At 33.4% G+C, this 20202-nt stretch overlaps 1 protein-coding gene across 1 annotated transcript; it reads left to right on the top strand.

The window, feature by feature from the left end:
- Positions 1-5188: 5188 nt before the first annotated feature.
- Positions 5189-9270, top strand: LOC130665891 (uncharacterized). The gene is made up of 2 exons (XM_057466520.1): positions 5189-5261; positions 5360-9270. The coding sequence occupies exons 1-2, from the start codon at positions 5189-5191 to the stop codon at positions 9268-9270; spliced, it is 3984 nt and encodes a 1327-aa protein (XP_057322503.1).
- The last annotated feature ends 10932 nt before the right edge of the window (positions 9271-20202 follow it).

Raw genomic sequence — 20202 nt, forward strand, 5'->3', positions numbered from 1 at the left:
TGATGGTGCTGATGGTTCGGTATTTTCAATTGTTGTTTGAATTTCTTGATTTTGGGTTGGTTGTCGAATTATAACTAATTCAACATTTTCATCATTGTTTGAATTTGTATTATTATTATTATTATTATTAATACTTTTATGAATATTCTTGATGTTATTTTCGTGTGCTCTTATTAAAATGTAATTAGTACAGGCATCCCAAAATGAAAAACACAAATAAAAAGAGCATCCAAGAGTTTTTCGAATTTGAAAAGCATGAAGTAATGTGTCAAATGAAAATTTTATTAGTCGTATAATCATAATTATACTAAATATTCCCGCACTTGCAGATCCAAAAATTAAAAATTTTCCCCATGTTTTTTCCCATGCTGAATCAGCTAATGTTTGTAATGCATTAGTGTCAAATAAATTTAATATTGATTCACCTTGATTTGCAAAATGCAAACCATCCATTTCTCTAGCAATATTGCTTAAAATTGCTGGTTTTTCTACTGGAGACATAATTCTATGTCTTAATTTGTCGAGATCTTGTTCAGAATAAATTCCACTTGTAGCTAAAAATTTTGGAGAAGTATATTTCCATGTTGGTTTGGTTAATGGTTGAATTTTATTTGGTGGTAAAACTTCAACTGGATTAGGTGTAAATTTGTACCATGATCCATCTATTAAAAATAAAGGTGGAAAAAGTGGATTGCAATCAATCTGAGTACCTTTTCTTACTAAAATTCTTGTTTTTGGAGTTAAAAAGTAACTGTCATTTCCTCTTTTCACTGGTAATTCGTTATAACACTCACTTCTTGGGTAAACTGATACTTCAACAGGTATGCACTTTACAATGTTTATCGATTCACCTGACATTATAGCCATATAACCTGGTCCTTTCATATAATTATAAGCAAACTCGTCTGGTTTACTTGACGCAATTGATAACAAATTTTTTAAAGTATTACGTTCTAGCATACAACGATGAATTAGCATATCGTAATATAATTGTTTAATTTGTTTTTGTATAAATTTTTCTACATATACAAACTTAGAATTAACATACGCAAATAGATCTAAATTTTTTATTGATATTTTATTATTTAACATTAAATCATTCTTTGATGTTTCAAAGATAAATAATTTAGGATGTTCAGTTCTGATTATTTTATAGCCACAAATAATTTCAATATTTGTGGTAGTTAATGCAAATGTTATTCCATTTGATTCTAAGGAATAAATAATTTCATGTTTATCTGAATTTTTCTCAGATGTTTTATTTACTTTACCCGTGTATAAAACCCCGAAATTTTGAAAATCACATTTATGTGATGGAATATAGTCCCAAAGAGTATAACCTCCCTCTCAATCCAAACAAGATAAATCAGATAAAGTACACGTTAAACCTGATTTTAAATAAATTTTATCATTTTCATATTTAACTTCCGCGAAATATTCTTGTATTGTAATTTTTAAAACCCCTTGAACGACAATATCGCTCCAACTTCCATAAAAATCCGAATAATTTCCTTTATTACACGTTCCATCATTACCGATTGACCCTGCGAGTGTTGCACCACGCGTAGTTGTGCTATTAATTTTTAAACCGGTTACAAATAATGTACCGAATCTATATGATCCCGATTTATGAATATCTAAACATCTTCCTTTCGAAATTTCTTCAATATATTCCATACGCCCGCTATGTACTACTGACATATGAGAATAAGCCCCGCAATGATAAATATTTCGATCTACTTCGATTTTACATTGAATGACTTTTGTTAACGAATATTCTTTTAATTGTAATAATTGAATAAACGGTTCTGTTATATTTATTTCTTTAGGATGAATATCACAATCTCCCACCTCTGTAATTGAAAATGTTGTTGAATTTGATGAAAATTTCCCGCAATCATACCCAATAATTCCACTCGCTGATGATGACCATAATAAAATAAAATAAATCACAAAAGTGATATTGAAAATCATCTGTAAACATAAATTAATTAGAATTTTCTTCATCGCTATTTTTCTTTTGTTTACGTGTTTTTTTAATTGGCGTAATTTCTGGATTTATAAATGAATATCTCAATCGATTCATGTGAACTATTTGAATTCTTTTTTCTGTTTGAATTTTTACGTTTCCTTTACCCAAAATTTCGAGAATTTTGTGTGGTCCAGAGTAATGATCTTTTGTTTTACCTGGATTTGGTCCACTTTGTAAAAATACATATTGACCTACTTTTAAATTTTGTGGATTACAATGTTTATCATAATATTTTTTAGATTTGTGTTTAGCGTCAACTAAATTTTGATAAGCTAATAGTCTTATCCCATGTAATCTTGTGATTAAATCAATTAAATAACCTTGCATTGTAGGTAATTGCTCACATTCTCTTATTGGTTCACTAGAAGGTAATCTAGACTGTTGTCCAAAGACAATAGCATAAGGTGTATTTTTAATTCCGTCATGATAACTTGTATTGTATGAAAATCTTGCTAATTCAATCCATTCGTCCCACTCTTCATCAATGGATGAGTAGTGTTTAAGGTATTCGTTTAATGTGTGATGTGATCGTTCTAATGAACCGTTTGATTGTGGATGATAAGCTGTAGTTTTAAGTTTTTTAATACCGAATCTTTTTGCTACGCATTTTAAAATAGCACTTAAAAAGTTACGACCTTGGTCTGTAAGAATAATTTTTGGCGGACCAAAATAACAAATAAATCTTTTGACAAAAGCAGTTGAAATTGTTGTAGCTAAAGTGTTAAGTAATGCTTCTGCGATACAAAATTTAGAAAATAAATCTTGAATAGTTAAAATATATTCATTTCCCCTTTTAGTTTTTTGTTTTGCCCCGATAATATCCATAGAAATTTTCCAGAAACAAGCAGCTGTGTTCAGTCAAGACCCAATTCGCTACCACCTGAGAACGCCGAACCTCACCAATAGGTCGGCAGCACCTTCGCTATTTGAACTTACGCGCGAAATCTTGGCCAATGGGGACATTCCATCATTTGAATAATTAGTTCCAACTTTGAATAAAAGAGTTGCGACATGAAACGCACTCATTGGCTCAAGATTTCTACAAGCTACGTGGATTTTCGCTATTGGCTGAAATTTCGTCAGCGTCGGCTATTAATTTTCTGATTGGTCTACCGCTCTGACGTCATAAAGAAACCGTTGTGAGCTTTCACTTTTCAACGTTTCCTCATATTCTCAACTTGCTCTTGAACAGTTCACCTCGTGTACTAAAATCGCTTCGCTATTATAAAAGTTTTCTTGTGCTTTTCAAGTAATTCTTGTGCTGAATTATATTCAATACTTAGTCAGTATATCAAGGCTGCTATTTATTGGATATAAATAAATTGTCATCCGCTAATAATAAATTACTCAAGGTAATTTCCGTTTGTTGAATCACAAAGTACCACGTGTTTCTTTTATACTCGTGTATTAAGTCGCATTCGCTATCTAGTATTTAGTCGCATTCGCTATACAGTATTCTTACAATTATATGTATAAAGTGTAAATAAAGTTAAATTTATTTTATTCTAAAAGTGTGTAATTTTTAATTATTGAATTCACCACACCTACACCAGAATCCCACAGAGCATTCGCTCATTTAACATTTTGGTCCTTCGAGCCGGATCTGGTGTGGGTTCAATAATTAATAATTATCACAAAATTAAAACATCTAAAAAATTGTGAGAAAAAAGTGAGTGATCAGTTTTTTTGTGCAGTGAAATCGCTAAGTGCCGTGGGCATTGCTGAGCACTGCTAGAGTGCTGCCCGTGGTGATCGAAATTACACACCGGTGTAATAAAGACAATTAGATTTTTAAGATCGAAAACTTAGCGTCGGTTTTCACTTGTTGCGTCCATTTTGTGAGTGCTGTATAATCAAGATGGCCGCCGAAGCCCAAGTCGCGCTTCAAATGAACCGCATCGACACGATGCGCAATATGTCTACTCGCTTGACCGACGCCATTCTCGCTACCCAAGGTGCACCCGCTATCGACGCTGAACTCGCTTTCCTCAATGATTTGTGGTCTCGCTTTAACACAACTCATGAGAGACTGTTCGAGGATGTTCCAGAGATCGTTGCAAACGAATACCATACTGGCAACGCATTTGGTACCGCTAGTCAAGTCTACACAGAGCTTCTAGTGAGACTCACCGCTGCGAGACCCGCTCCAGTGCCGGCTCCAGAGCCTCAAGCCATCAACCACGATCAAACCGCATATTTTGGAGGCGCGCACAAAACCAACTTGCCTCAAATCAAGTTACCAACGTTCCAGGGAACTTACGACGAATGGGACTCATTCAAGGACCTGTTCACCTCTCTGGTCATACATGAAGATTCGCTTACTGGCGCTCAAAAAATGCATTACCTGAAAACCCAGGTCAAAGGTGAAGCCGCGTCGTTAATCGCCAACATCCAAGTCACGGATGACGCCTTCCAATCGGCTTGGGAACTCTTGAACACTCGCTATACAAACCCACGCAGATTACTCGACATGCATGTCGATGAAATACTGTACCGACAACCGCTAACTGGCCACTCCGCTGCCGAGCTTGATGATCTGTTACTCGCTAATAAAAAGTCGCTGGACGCCATCACTGCATTGGGAGTTCCAATCAGCGATTCGGATCCCTTTTTGATTCGCTTGACGGTACACTGCTTACCAGAAGACCTTCGTGTGGAGTGGATGGCCTCTCTAGGACTCTCCAACGAGTTCCCAACCTACAAGCAGCTGCACGATATGCTAAAGGCCAAGGTACGGGCTTGGGAAAACTCTGGGGTTGGAACAAGAACACCTGCAGCACCATCTAAGGTCATGACCGACCGACCACCAGCTCCGAAGACATACTCTCGATCAGCCGCTAACAACAAGCCCGGAGGCGCCACCAGTAGATCCGCTCCCCCCTCCAAGGCATCTACGTCAAGAGAAGGGGCTAGTTACAACGCTTTCACTCCGAAAGAGAAGACGAGTGAACCAGGACTATGTCCGATCTGCAAGCAAAAGCACTTCGTGCTGTTTTGCCCAACTTACCAGCAGGCGTCACCACAAAACCGGAAAAAGATGTCTACCACTACCGGCTATGCTACAACTGCTTGTGGGACGCCACCGCTTCGCTGACTGCCAGACTAAGGACAGGTGCCATCACTGTCAGAAGCCACATCACACGTCCACGCACATTGATGAGGAGACTCCCGCTAAATCGGTACAGGAACCTGCTGTACCGACTCCAGGTAACAAATAGTTCCAGTTTTGGTAACTTTTGTTTTGAACTCGCTAACCTAGTCTGCTTTCAGCTCATTCGCTCAATGTATTACTCGCTACCGCAATTGTTAAGTTGAATTCGCTATCAGGAAGTACATGTACTGCCCGTGTACTTATTGATCAAGGATCGGAGTTATCCTTTGTGACGCATTCGCTAATTAAGAAGTTGGATATACCGCTAAACAAGGCAGCTATACCATTACGAGGGATTGGTAATGTGTCAGCTGGACACTCACTTGGATCATGCCAGGTGTCGCTGCATTCGCTACATAGTTCCGCTTCTATCACTATCCAAGCTCATGTGCTTGCTCTATTGACGGTGAACTTGCCGTCATTCACGCTACCCAACAAGAAATGGCCGCATATAAAAGGTCTGCAACTCGCTGATCCAGACTTCTTAACATCTCGACCTATTGACATCATTCTGGGTGCAGCACCAGCTGCACACATAATCAACGCTAAAATAAGGAAGGGTAATGACAATGACCCAATCGCTCAGTCAACGACGCTTGGCTGGATCATCTATGGGTCTGTGGACACCGCTACTTCTAAATTGACAGCTTATGGTCATCATGTCACTGTTGATGATCAATTACAAGACTTGCTGAGCAAGTTTTGGTACCAAGAAGAACCACAGACAGAATTCGCTATACACTACAATGAAGATGAGGAAAAGTGTGAACAACACTTTGTAAAAACACACTACAGACAGACTGATGGTCGATATGTCGTTCGCTTGCCGCTTAAATCATCTCCAAGTCAACTGGGTGACTCGCTACGAGCTGCGCAATACGCTTTACTTCGTCTTCGCAAACGTCTGGACAAAGATCCAATCTACAAGAAGCTATACTACGACTTCCTGAAGGAATATGAAGACTTGGGACACATGAGACGCGTAAAATTAAAGGATTTACCACCAAATAGCTACATGTTACCTCATCATGGGGTACTCAAAGAACAGAGCACTACCACCAAGCTCAGGGTGGTATTCAATGGGTCATGGAAAACGACATCAGGCGTATCCATCAACGAGATACTCCATGTGGGCCCCAAGATTCAAGTTGACATCAGTGATGTACTGATTCGAATTCGCTGTCACCGCTATCTATTCGCTACTGACGTAACTAAGATGTTTCGTCAGATTGCAGTTGACAAGGAAGATCATCATCTACAGTGCATACTCTGGTTCGACGAAGAGGACCTACCAACAGTATTTGCACTCGCTACGGTTACATATGGAACAACATCAGCTCCATATCTCGCTGGAAGAGCACTTTTACAACTCGCTGAAGATGAAGGAAATAAATTTCCTAAAGCTGTTGAACCGCTGACGAACACCCGCTACGTTGATGACATCTATGGAGGCGCAGATGAACTCGCTGAGGCAATTCAAGTTGCTCTCGACACAAAAAATATGTGTGCCGCAGGATGCTTCCCGCTTGCAAAATGGGCAAGTAATTCAACAGAATTACTGTCTCAAGTCGCTCCAGTTGAAACCCAAGAAGATACACCACGAGAACTTGGGGATACTACAGTAAAAGTGCTCGGGTTAACCTGGAATTCTACTCAAGATAAATTCCAGTTTGGCTATTCGCTACCAGAAGCATCTCCAACTACTAAACGCACAATTTTATCTGAAATTGCTCGCTTGTTCGACCCGCTTGGGTTTTCGGCACCCATCATCGTAAGAGCCAAGATGTTCATGCAGAAGCTGTGGCTGCAGAACTTCGATTGGGATGCTACGCTATCACCGTTGCTTCTTCAAGAGTGGAATTTATTTCGAGATGAACTACATCAGATCTCGAAGATTCAGATACCTCGCTGGAATCATGTAAGAACTGGTGTATCAATAGAATTACATGGATTCTCTGACGCTTCGCAACTCGCTATGGCTGCTGTCGTCTACTTAAAAGTTACTGACGCTACTGGAAGCTCCAATATTTCGCTAGTGTGTGCCAAAACACAAGTCGCACCACTGAAACCAATATCTATACCAAGAATGGAGCTCAATGCCGCTGTATTACTCGCTCAACTGGTACTCTACGTAAAGACAGTCTTGAAGCTTGAAAACGTACCAATTTTCATGTGGACAGACTCCGCTGTATCCTTAACGTGGATACGAAACAACCCCGCTAGATGGAAAGTCTACATTCGCAACAGAGTTACCAAGATTCAAGAATCGCTACCAAGTGTCAACTGGGATTTTGTTCCTGGGAAACTTAACCCAGCTGACTGCGCTTCAAGAGGTTTAACAGCAGCTAAATTGGAACAGCATTCGCTATGGTGGACGGGACCTAAGTGGCTCAGTCAATCAAAAGAAAACTGGCCATCTTTTGACATCCCTACTCAGACGGTATCACATCTTGAAGAACGTCCAGGTCTGGTTTTTACCATCTTCAAGGCAGATTCACACCCGCTACATACGCTATTGGACAAATTCTCTAAGTTGTCACCACTACTTCGCACGCTTGGAATCTGTCTTCGTGCCATCGCTAAATTTAAAAAAGTGCCACAGTCCACACTGGCCACACCACTCTCTACAGTTGACCTGGAACTCGCTAAGATTTTGCTGATCAAGTATACGCAAAGTCAGTATTATTCGCAAGAGCTGAAACTACTGAAGGATGGTGATTCGCTACATCGAAATCATCGTCTCGCTAAATTGATTCCCTACGTCGACTACAATGGAGTACTCAGAGTCGGCGGTCGCTTGAAGAATTCGCTATTGGATGATGATCAAAAAAATCCAGCTATTTTACCACGATCATCACGCTTAAGTACGCTACTGATAGAGCATTCGCATCAAAAGACATTCCATGGGGGAACTCAATTGACACTCGCTGATCTAAGGAGATCTGTCTGGATAGAAGGTGGCCGTGTTCCAGTCAGGTCTCATATTCTTCGCTGCGTCGTGTGCACGAGACATAGAGGTGTTCGTGCACAACAACTAATGGGACAATTGCCATCCGCTCGTGTAAGACCATCTAAAGCATTCTTGCACACTGGAATAGACTACGCTGGGCCAGTGACACTAAAGACTTTCCAAGGTCGAGGTGCGAAAACCTATAAAGGTTGGATCGCTGTCTTCGTATGTCTCGCTACCTCCGCTATTCATATTGAAATTGTCACCGACTATTCTACTGACGCGTTCGTCGCAGCATTCAGAAGATTTACTAGTAGGAGAGGCGCCTGCAGTACCCTATACTCGGACTGTGGTACAAATTTTGTAGGAGCAGACGCTACGCTAAAGAAAGAATTCGCAGCAGGATCGAGACAGCTACGGGAACTTCAGTATTTACTCGCTACAGATGGCACAGACTGGAAGTTCAACCCGCCAAGTGCTCCCCACTTTGGTGGCAAGTGGGAAGCAGCCGTCAAGTCAATCAAGTTCCATCTTATTCGAACTATTGGTGAATCGCTATTGACTTACGACCAACTCGCTACAGTGTTAACACAGATTGAAGCTGTGCTTAATTCAAGACCGATCGCTCCGCTATCCGAAGATCCTGCAGACTTAACCGCTTTGACTCCTGGACACTTTCTCATCGGCGAGCCTCTAATCGCTGTGCCAGGACCTTCGCTACTGGAAAACAACACCGCTACGTTGTCACGCTGGCAACAATTACAACAAATGTTCCAGACATTTTGGACAAGATGGTCGTCTGAATACTTACAACGACATCAATCAATATCGAAGTGGCATCATCCATCAAACATCATCAAAGTGGGCTCATTAGTCCTGCTGACTGATGAGAGGTTCCCACCATCAAAATGGCCACTCGCTAGAGTACTTGCGCTACATCCAGGACGAGATGGGTTGACTCGAGTCGTCACCCTGAAGACCGCTACCACTGAACTTGTTAGACCAATCGCTAAACTGTGCGTGCTGCCAGTTCACTCTCCAGACGACAATCCTGTCGACACCGTCGCCAGCGCTGGGGAGAATGTTCAGTCAAGACCCAATTCGCTACCACCTGAGAACGCCGAACCTCACCAATAGGTCGGCAGCACCTTCGCTATTTGAACTTACGCGCGAAATCTTGGCCAATGGGGAAATTCCATCATTTGAATAATTAGTTCCAACTTTGAATAAAAGAGTTGCGACATGAAACGCACTCATTGGCTCAAGATTTCTACAAGCTACGTGGATTTTCGCTATTGGCTGAAATTTCGTCAGCGTCGGCTATTAATTTTCTGATTGGTCTACCGCTCTGACGTCATAAAGAAACCGTTGTGAGCTTTCACTTTTCAACGTTTCCTCATATTCTCAACTTGCTCTTGAACAGTTCACCTCGTGTACTAAAATCGCTTCGCTATTATAAAAGTTTTCTTGTGCTTTTCAAGTAATTCTTGTGCTGAATTATATTCAATACTTAGTCAGTATATCAAGGCTGCTATTTATTGGATATAAATAAATTGTCATCCGCTAATAATAAATTACTCAAGGTAATTTCCGTTTGTTGAATCACAAAGTACCACGTGTTTCTTTTATACTCGTGTGTTAAGTCGCATTCGCTATCTAGTATTTAGTCGCATTCGCTATACAGTATTCTTACAATTATATGTATAAAGTGTAAATAAACAGTTAAATTTATTTTATTCTAAAAGTGTGTAATTTTTAATTATTGAATTCACCACACCTACACCAGAATCCCACAGAGCATTCGCTCATTTAACAAGCTGGAGTATCAGTAATAACCATAGGTTCCCTGTGTTTTATACGAACTAATTTTTTTAATTGACAATCTAAACATTGTTGAATTCTACGTTGAATATCATTTTTCAAATTTTCCCAATAATAATCTTTTTTAATTCTTTGATAAGTTTTAGTTACCCCTTTATGACCCCCGATTGGTGATTTATGCATTTCATAAAAAATTTAATCTCTTTTTTCGATAGGAACATAAATAATTGTGCCCAAACAGATTATTACTTTAATATCAGTTCCGTCAAAAACATTTTTTAATTCTGTTATGACATTATTCCACGGTAAATTTTCAATGTTTTCACTTTTTGCAAAACTTACTGTTTTTAATTTGAATTTTTCTAAAGTTTCTTTTAAATTTTCAAAAATTAATTTTAAATTTTCAATTAAAATTACAATTGATTCTTCTTCTTTTTCACGAATAGGCAAAGCAAAATAATATTTATTTTTAATTTTCTTTTCAACTACTTTTCCTAACTCTAAATTTTTAAATGTCGGTAATTTATTTATTTCTTTCAATTTAATTGCACCATTATCGCATGGTTCACCATTAGTGCTAATAAAATAAGCTAAATTATCTTTTCTGAAATGAAAATAATCTTTAATATCAACTATATTACGAATATTTCCCGCTTCTAAAATTTCTTTAATATCAGAATCACTATGATCTGATGAATCATTTTTATTATTGTTTTGTTCATTTATTATATTTTCAATATTTTCATCTGAGCTTAAAGAACTGCTCACACTTTCTTGATTTAATTCTTGATCTTTTATTTCTTTCCTTTTCTTGATTTGTTTCACATTTTTCTTGCGCTTAATAATTCTTGGTTGATTTGTAATTTCTTCGTCGGTTGAATCGTTATTTTTATCACTTACTTTTTTTTGTATTTCATTTTTGTTTTTGTTTAAATTTTTATTTTTATTAATTTCATTAGTTGTTTTAGTCGTTGGTTGTGGTGTGGTTTTTATTTCTTGTTTCTTTGCTGCAGCTCTTGTTGTTACTTTGATTTGTTGAAATTCTTCTGTTTCGATTGGATTTCTTGACAAAGCATCAGCAACATAATTTATTTTACCTGGTTTGTAAATAACTTTCAAATTATATTCTCCTAATTTTAATCTCCATTTTAAGACTCTTGTGTTTACATCTTTTGCCTTTTGACACCAAACTAAAGGTTTATGATCTGTAACGAGAGTAAATTCTTTACCATAAACATATGGTCTAAATATTTTTACACCAAAAACAATAGCTAATGCTTCTTTTTCATATGTTTCGTATCTTATTTCAGCGTCTCTCAATACTCTTGAAGCGTATGCACATGCAGTATTTTCTCCGATTTGTCCTTGTGATAAAACTGCTCCGATTGCATAACCCGATGCATCAGTGGTAATAATAAATGGCATTGTAAAATCAGGTGTATTTAATACAGGTGGTTCACATAATTTGTTTCTTAATATTTCAAAAGCTTCTTGAGTTTCTTTATTCCATAAAAACTTGACATCTTTTTGAAGTAATTTTGTCAATGGTTTAGCTATTTTTGCAAAATCTTTAATAAATCTTCTATAATAATTAGTAAAACCCAAAAATTGACGAACTTTTTTCTGAGTAGTAGGAACTGGATATTTCTTTGCAGCTTCAATTTTACTTGGATCAGGTCTGATAGAATTTTTACTAATTAAATGACCTAAATAACAAACTTCTCGTTTGAGGAATTTGCATTTATCTGGTTTTAGTTTCAAATTTGCTTCTTTTAATCTTTGAAAAACAATTTTTAATCGTTCGATATGTTCCTGTAAAGTTCTTGCAAATAAAATTATATCATCCATAAAAACATATAATATAACACCAATTAATCCTGAAAAAACATCTTCCATTAATGCTCGAAATGTTGCTGGGCCATTTGCTAGGCCAAAAACCAATCTTAAAAATTCAAAATGACCTAAAATAGTAGAAAGAGCAGTTTTATGTTGATCTTTTTCCTTCATTTTAATTTGATGAAAACTCGATGATAAATCTAGTACAGAATAATATTCAACTCCACCCAAACTATCAATTATATCAGTTATATTTGGTAGTGAATATGCATTTTTAATCGTCTTTTCATTTAACGCTCGACAATCGATTACCATTCTCCATTGTTTTCTTCCTTCAGAGTCCGGTTTCTTTGGAACTATCCAGACTGGACTGTTGTATGGTGACCTTGATTCCACAATAATATTATTTTTCAATAATTCTTTAATTTGTCGATTGATTTCTTCCTTTAAAGCATAAGGAATTCTGTAATTTTTAATATTAACAGGTCTCTCATCTGTAGTCAAAATTTCATGTTCAACTCTATCTGTTGCTGGTAAATATTCACCTGGAAGGTGAAATCTTTCAGTATTATCTTTGATTGAATCATAAAGAGATTCTTGTTCGGTTTTATTTAAATGTTTTACATTTAACACTTCTTTTATTTTTTCAAAACGTGATTCATTTTTATTTATAGCATCAGTATCACGTGAAGAGTGTCCTGTGGCATCTTCTTGATTCTTTTCTTCGTTCTCACGAGCATTGTTGATAACTAATACTCGCTGAGCATATATAATTTCTTTATTATATTTATTGATCGACTCATGTAAATTGTAGTCTTTATTTTCAATATTGTAATTGGAATTTACCTTTGAATTTTTTTCTTGATTGTTATCTTGCTTGATTGTATTTATATTTTCAGATTTTTCTTTTAAATTTTCCTCATTTTCAGGTTGATTATTATTTATTTTATTTTTGTTAAAAGTTTTAGTAGTTTCTTCATTTATTTTTACCTTTATTTTATTTTCTTCTTCAGGTTCTTCTTCCTCCGATTCTTCTTCTGCTTCATCGTCTGAATCGTAGTCGGTATCACTTCCATAAATATTAAAATTCTGAAATCCCATAGCCATTATTTGATGCATATCATCATCAAAATCAGATTCTTCTTCATTTTCAATTTTCATTATTATTTCTTCATCTGTTTCTTCATTAGTTTTTATTTTTCCATCATGCACTTCTTTTTCGTTTTTATTTCTTCTTTCTCTTCTTCTTTTATTTCTTCTTTCTTCATTTCATTTTTTTCTTCTAGATTTTCTTCAGTTGTTACAGGATAAATTTTATCTTGAAAATTTATTTTATTATTTTGCACTAATTTTTCACAATTAAATGATTGATTTATTGATTCATCAGTATCATAGAAAAAATATTGTTTATTGTTTATTTTAGTAACGCGATTTTTATAGCAAATTTGAACTTTCGCTTCGTCAAAGAAATTCGAACCCAATATTCCCGATTGCTCGATTGGAAAATCGTCAGGAACTATTAAAAATTTAATTTCTAAATCAAGAAAATCTAATTCAACTTCACCCAATGCTTCAACTGGAATTTCGTTAATTCCAAGTAATTTTATAGTTTTAGTTTTATCTAGAATTGCCCCTTTTGGACAAAAGCTTTCTTTTAAAATATTAGGACCGCTACCTGTGTCTATCATTACTGAAATTCGTCCGACATTAGGATTTACGCTATATCCTAATAAAATTGTTGGACTTTTATTATTTTTATTTAAATTAATTTGTTCAACGCGAGTTTCTTTTTTATCGCTAATAGTTTTAAGTGGAATTCTATCAAAAATACCAAAATGTGAATTAGAGGTTGAAGGATGATTTTCTCTTATTTGTTTTTCTTCATCATTTATTTTCTTCCAACAATCTCTAATTTTGTGACCTATTTTTTTACAATAATCGCAACTAATAATTTGTTTAGGACAATTATTACTTGAATGTTCATGGCTACCACAAGTTAAACATTTATTAAAGTTTTTAGAATTGTTATTTAAAAATTCGTGTTTGAATCTACAAATTTTAGCAATATGACCAGATCTATTACAAATTTGACATCTTTCAACATTTTGACTTTCTCTAGAATTTAATAATTTAAAACATTTATCAGCAGTATGACCTGCTTTATCGCAAAACTGACAAATTACAGTTTGTCTTAAGTTTGATTGTTGATTAAAATTTTTATTATTATCAAATTGTTTATTTTGAGAGTAAAAATCTTGTTTTTGTTGGTAATTAGATTGATGTGGTCTTTGAGAATTATTGTGTTCGCGATTGACTTCGTCGCAAAGAAACACGGGTTTTTCAATTCCCCTTCGTTTTATATTTTCAAATTCACTTAATTCTTTTCGAAATTTAATTTTTTGTTCGATTTTAATAGCTTCATCAAGTGTATTTTGAAAATTACTATTTAAAGTTCGAATTTTACTTTCGATTTCAGGATTAAGACCATTTAAAAAACTTTCTACGGCTCTTCGCTCAACTTGTAGTATAGAAGCATCGTTTTCTACTTGTGTATGTGTTCTTTTGTGTACTTCAACTAATTGTGATGCAATATCACAAATTCGATTAGAATATTTTAAAACAGATTCCCTGTCTTTTTGATAAACGCGACCCAATTCACCCAATAATTGCATTTCTGTTTTATTTGGGGCTGCTTTTCCCCTTAAAAAGTCATAAAATTCTTGTTTTGTATTTACTGTTGCACAGTTTATAGATTTTCTTAAATCGCCTTTTAATTTTTTTCGCAATAATTTAACCAAATTAAGTTCAGCATCTCTTGGTAAAGAACTAAAAGCTTCATTACAAGCAGTTATAAATTCTGTAAGTGTCATATTTTCACCATCATATTCGGGTACAAATTCTAACGCGTCACGTAAAGAAATATATTGATTTGTTGAAAGAGCCATTGCTACCGGTTGTTCGTTATTGATTTGATTAATATTGTTATTGTTATGGTTATCGTTATTATTATTTAAAATACGCTCATCATTTAAAGGTGCATTGTGTGGGTGTTCATTTGTAGAATTAACTTCAGAATGTTGTGAAGAATCATTTGTTTGATTGTCATGTGTATTTACGTCTTTATTTTCTTTTGAATTTGAGGGTGATTTTTCAAACGATTCAGTAGAACTTTCAATATTAGAAAGATGATCAAATTCAGAATTATTTTCATTAGGATTTTCTTCAATACTTTCATTAGTTAGTTGGTTAGTACTATGTAAATTATTATTTTGAACAAAATTTGAATAACTAAGTGAAATCGAGGTATCTTTGAGTGAACGTCTTCCACTAGAACGATAAGGATTTTTTTGTTTTTCATTGATGAATCTGGATTTTCTCCGGGAGGATCCAGATTGATATCTATATTATTTTCTTTTGCAAATTTTCGAGTAACTATTCTATCTGACATAGGAAATCATTATTCCTTTGAAATAAAATTATTTCAATTCTTTATTTTGATTTAAATTGATTTAAAATTTTAATTTTTTTTTTTTTTTTTAAATATTTCTTTTCCTTTTTGTAAATTAATTAATTTCATCATTATTGATTTTAATTTTTATTATTTTTATAAATAATGAACAGCATCCTTATGTATCCCGGACGAGCCCCCAAAAATTTTTAATATATGTTACGTCAAAATAACACATATTAAGAGTTGTGCTCCTGTTTAGCCTTCGCCCAGCGAAATAACTGGGACGGAGCTATAAGGATGACTGTTTATTAAAAATAAAATTAAAATAAAAATACTTACGGTTCGTTGTCTAAGAGATAATTAAAATTATCAAAAATTAAGTAAAATAAAATTTAATTAATTTAGTAAAATAATAAAAGCAAAATTAAAACAACTCCCAAATTTATTTAAATCAAAACAATTATTTAAAAATTATTACAAAACAAAATTAAATTTGAATTAGACAATTAAATGCGGTTTACAATTTTTAACGCTTTATAAAATGATTTAGTTCTCGATTTCACTTGTTATACAATTTATTTAAACAATCAATTTATTATTTAAATTTATTATTAATTATTTATTTAATTAAATTGTTACCTTGATTTATTTGATGATTATTATTATTATCAACAATTATTTATTTGATTTGTTATTTATTATTCTTCCTTCTCAACCCTTGATAATTGATATAATGTTATCAATATTGAATTTTATTTATTAAATGAATTATATTTAAATAATTCAAATTAGATTTGATAATCGATGGAATGTTTATCAATATTATTTATTAATTAAATGAATTACTACTTTTGAATAATTCAACAATTATTTTAAAAAAACTTCTGAATTATATTTTAATAATTCAGTTTATAAACAATTAAATCACCATTATTAATGATTTAATAAAATTAAGGACTTTGCCTTTAAATAATTAAAATTTCGTCAATGACGAATGAGCTCACTTAGGAAACTGAAATCTTTTTCGATTTCCAGAAGAGCTGTTACCAGGTAGTAACATCCCTTCCAATAATTATTTAATTATACCAATTATTTCATTGGTCATAATTGAATCAATATTTTTTTATAATTATTATTTATATATATATATTTTTCATGACTTCCAATGCAGTTAGCAACACGCATAAAGCATTGGAGTCGAATTCATAAATCAATATTTATTGATTCTTATTTTTCTCTTTATTGCAATATATTCTTTTATTATTTAAACATTTTATAATTCATTTCATTTTTAATTATTAATAACTTGTTTATTAATAATTATTATTTAATTATATTTTATTATAACATTTCATAATTTTCATTTCTTATTCATTTCTTATTTCATTTCTTTATTAATAACCATATCATTAATAATTAATTTTATTTCTTTTTCTTATAACAATAAATATCTTTATCTCTTAAAGATATTTCAAAATTCATTTCATATTTTTTTTTATAATAACAATTTCAAAATTTTCATTTCATATTTATTTCATTATTTTCATTATTTATTCATTCATATAATTTCATTTTCATATCATTATTTCTTTTCATTATTTCATATTTCACATTCATAAATTTTTATTATTTCATTATTTCATTATTTCTTTACTTATTTATTTATCAATAAATTTCAATTTTTATTATTAATTATAAAATATATAAATTTGAATTTATATTCAAATTTTATAATCATTTATTTTTCATCAGTTGATATTTCATATTTATTTATATTTATTTAACAACAATATTTCATAAAAATAATTTGAATTTAAATTCAAATTTAAAAAATCATCAGCCGTAATAAGGGCTGGAAGTCATTTGCTAATTAATTAATTTATGCATAGCCAGATGGCATAGCATGTACGATTTTTAATAAATTGATTGACAGCAGGAATAAGACGTCGTGACGTCACAGTTGCATACTTATACTATTTTTCTTTGCTCTCAACTAAAATGCATCCATAAAAATTTAACGTAAAAAAGAAAAAAAAAAAACATAAACGAACTGTAACAGTCTTAAATTGCAAGAGAAGGAAACCTTGAGCTAAACAGAGTAATTATAAATTTGGAAAATCTCAACAAATGATTCATATTTAATTGTAGAAAAGATAGGATGGAAAATGATGTCCAATGTCGATTTAGAATCTCCTGGTTTTGAGACTTTATCATTTATCAAGTTCTTATTAAAATTTCTCTCGGCATTACTTTGAGCCCTTTTAGTGAGATTAGTATAACACGATGCCTCCTGATCTTATCAAGACTTGGTGTTCAAATATCAATCGCCATCTCGAAACGCTGATATGCAACTTTTTTTTTTTATGAGCTCTGCAGGATTACATATGAGCTATATGTGTCGATGACCCAGCACACGGTGACGGAATAACGTCAGCGTTTCTAACCTGACACCTGAGTGTCAGTAGGTGACTGGTCGATTGTTGTGTATGTCTTCTCGACTATTTATGTTTTTCTTTGAATCAATAAATTTTAATCCTCTTGCGTTTTACGCTTGTACATATAAAAAAAAAACAAAAATATTAGTTCGACTATTGGACCTTAATGGTGAATAGGATACACTTTCTAGAATTTGAAGGGTTCATGAATCATATCGATTTCTTATTTATCAAAAAGAACCAATTTCAATATTATTATTTTTTTTGTTAAAAAAAAAAGAATGAGATTTATATATAATCAAGCTTGCTCTGTTTATATGAAGATTTCCTTCGTTTACGGTAATTTGATTCAAATTGGAAAAAAAAACAAAAATATAATGAGTTTGAAAGTATAAATCAATCTTACATATTAAAATTTAGATTATCGTATCGTTTACATATTCTTAAAATCATATTATCTGATATTATAGATAAAATAAAATGCATAATTTCTATAGATTTTTTTTTTTTTTTGAAATGTTCATAAAATTTAAAGTGTATAGTATTAAGCTAATAATGAACCTATTCTAACTCACAAAAGTTATTTCTTGACGCGTACAATTTATTTTCGACATGATTCTGCAACAGTTGATTCTTCTGATATTCTTTTGTTGATTAGGACTTTTGAGGTGAATCAGGTCGAGTTGATTCGCTGGATATCTGTTGATCTGCATACGATGATTCTGAAGTGAGGCCTTGAAGATAATCTTGGGAGAGTTTTAGGGATATTTTCGTACTTTCACTCGGATTGCTGCTTACGTAGTAAATCGCCTGACTTTGCTATTACAGCGAAATTACATTGTCCTTATAGAAACCTCCGTTCTCTTGACTATTGAATTGGTAAAATATCTATCCTCTGCACTCCGTTGTTGATGGTTCGAGTTTTCCGGAAGCCCCCAAACACGAACATATATCTGGTAATGTTTTTCCCGAATTCTGAAACCAAATCTAAAAGCGGATTATTTAAGGGTTAGTGGTTAGTAATAACTGGTGAAAAGTACTTGAGCTTCGGTCTGTTAGTATTTTTAGATTTACGGAATTTTGAAGGCCTCAAAAAAAAAAACATCAAGATAAAAAAAAATATTTTAGCAATTAAAACAAAATTTTTTAACTTCCCGCTAAGAAAATTGTAAATTTTCAAAAATTCGGGAAGTTATTGGTTTCGGTCCGATTTACGAAAATCGAATTTCCATCAGATGTCGACGTTTCGAGGTCCTAGGAAGCTATCCTGACTAATTTCACGATGATGTCCGAGTGTATGTATGTGTGTACGTACGTACGTACGTACGTATGTATGTATGTAAATATTCATAACTCTTGAACGGATGAACCGATTTTGATCGTTGAGGTGTCATTCGACGCGGCTTGTTAATGTCTTGAGGCCGTAGAAATTTAAACTTAATCGGTACGGTGCGTTCAGAGATATTTCAAAAATAAAATTTTTTTAAAAATGTTTTATTTGGATAACTTCCAATTTGCTCGATGGATTGATTCCAAAATCTAATCAGCTCTAAAACTCTATAAGCCGCGTCGAATGCCACCTCAACCATCAAAATCGGTTCATTCGTTCAAGAGAAACCGTTGACGAAAGAATTCAAAAAAAATTTTTTCCTTGGTTTTTTTGAAATTTCTCAAAAACGGCTGAATAAATCAATTTCAAAATTCGACCAGCTTTAGAACTTGATAAAACGCGTCGATTGCCACCTCAACCATCAAAATCGGTTAATTCGTTCGCGAGATATCGTGGAAGAAAGAAATGCTAAAAAATGGTTTTTTACAAAACAATGGCATACAAAAGTATTTGCGAGCTCGAAGAGCTCGAAAATATATTCACAATAATGTTTTCGAGCTCAGCGAGCTCGAAAACAGCGGGAAGTTTTGGGGCTGGCCCGCAGGATCAACCGATAGACCGATTTTTTTTTTTTATTTTCGACCACCAATAGAAGAGTTTAAAAATAACGATTCTTAATGGAGCAATTTTTAATTGCGATGATAAATCAGGAGTTTGCGATTCCCATGGTAGAATTTAAGATTTAGAGTTCCTTCAAGTAAATAATCGAACCAAGACAAAAGGATAATTTGAAGTTTCCATTTTCTGAATTTCTTGTCCGTCATTAGTGTAATTACTTTTGACAATAGAAAATTGGAATTTACTTCGTTAATACAGTGCAACCTTGATATAATGAAACTAAAGGGAAATAGAAATTATTCGTTATATCGAGTTATTCGTAATAGTAAGGTTTGTTATATATAGGTTATATTAAACTCGATTCGTTAGAACAAGGTAAACAAATTTCCACTAATAAATAACAACTCATTTAAATCAAAACACAGAATTATTTATTTGAAAACGTTTAAATCAGTTTCTGGTCAAAATAGAAATCGTTATCAATATATAAGCATAGAATATTAACATAGAATGTAATAAGGAATAATGATAGCTTAATCTTCATTTTTCGTTTCTTTACTCGAAAAAAAGTCATAAAT

This window comes from Microplitis mediator, chromosome 3 (assembly GCF_029852145.1).
Source record: "Microplitis mediator isolate UGA2020A chromosome 3, iyMicMedi2.1, whole genome shotgun sequence".
Classification (NCBI taxonomy): Eukaryota; Metazoa; Arthropoda; class Insecta; order Hymenoptera; family Braconidae; genus Microplitis; species Microplitis mediator.

Excerpts from the sequence above, each read along its gene's own strand:
- LOC130665891 (XM_057466520.1), top strand. The coding sequence starts at position 5,189 with ATGAGGAGACTCCCGCTAAATCGGTACAGGAACCTGCTGTACCGACTC. Across the intron at positions 5,262-5,359 it reads AACAAATAGTTCCAGTTTTG|GAAGTACATGTACTGCCCGT; the intron begins GTAACTTTTGTT and ends ATTCGCTATCAG.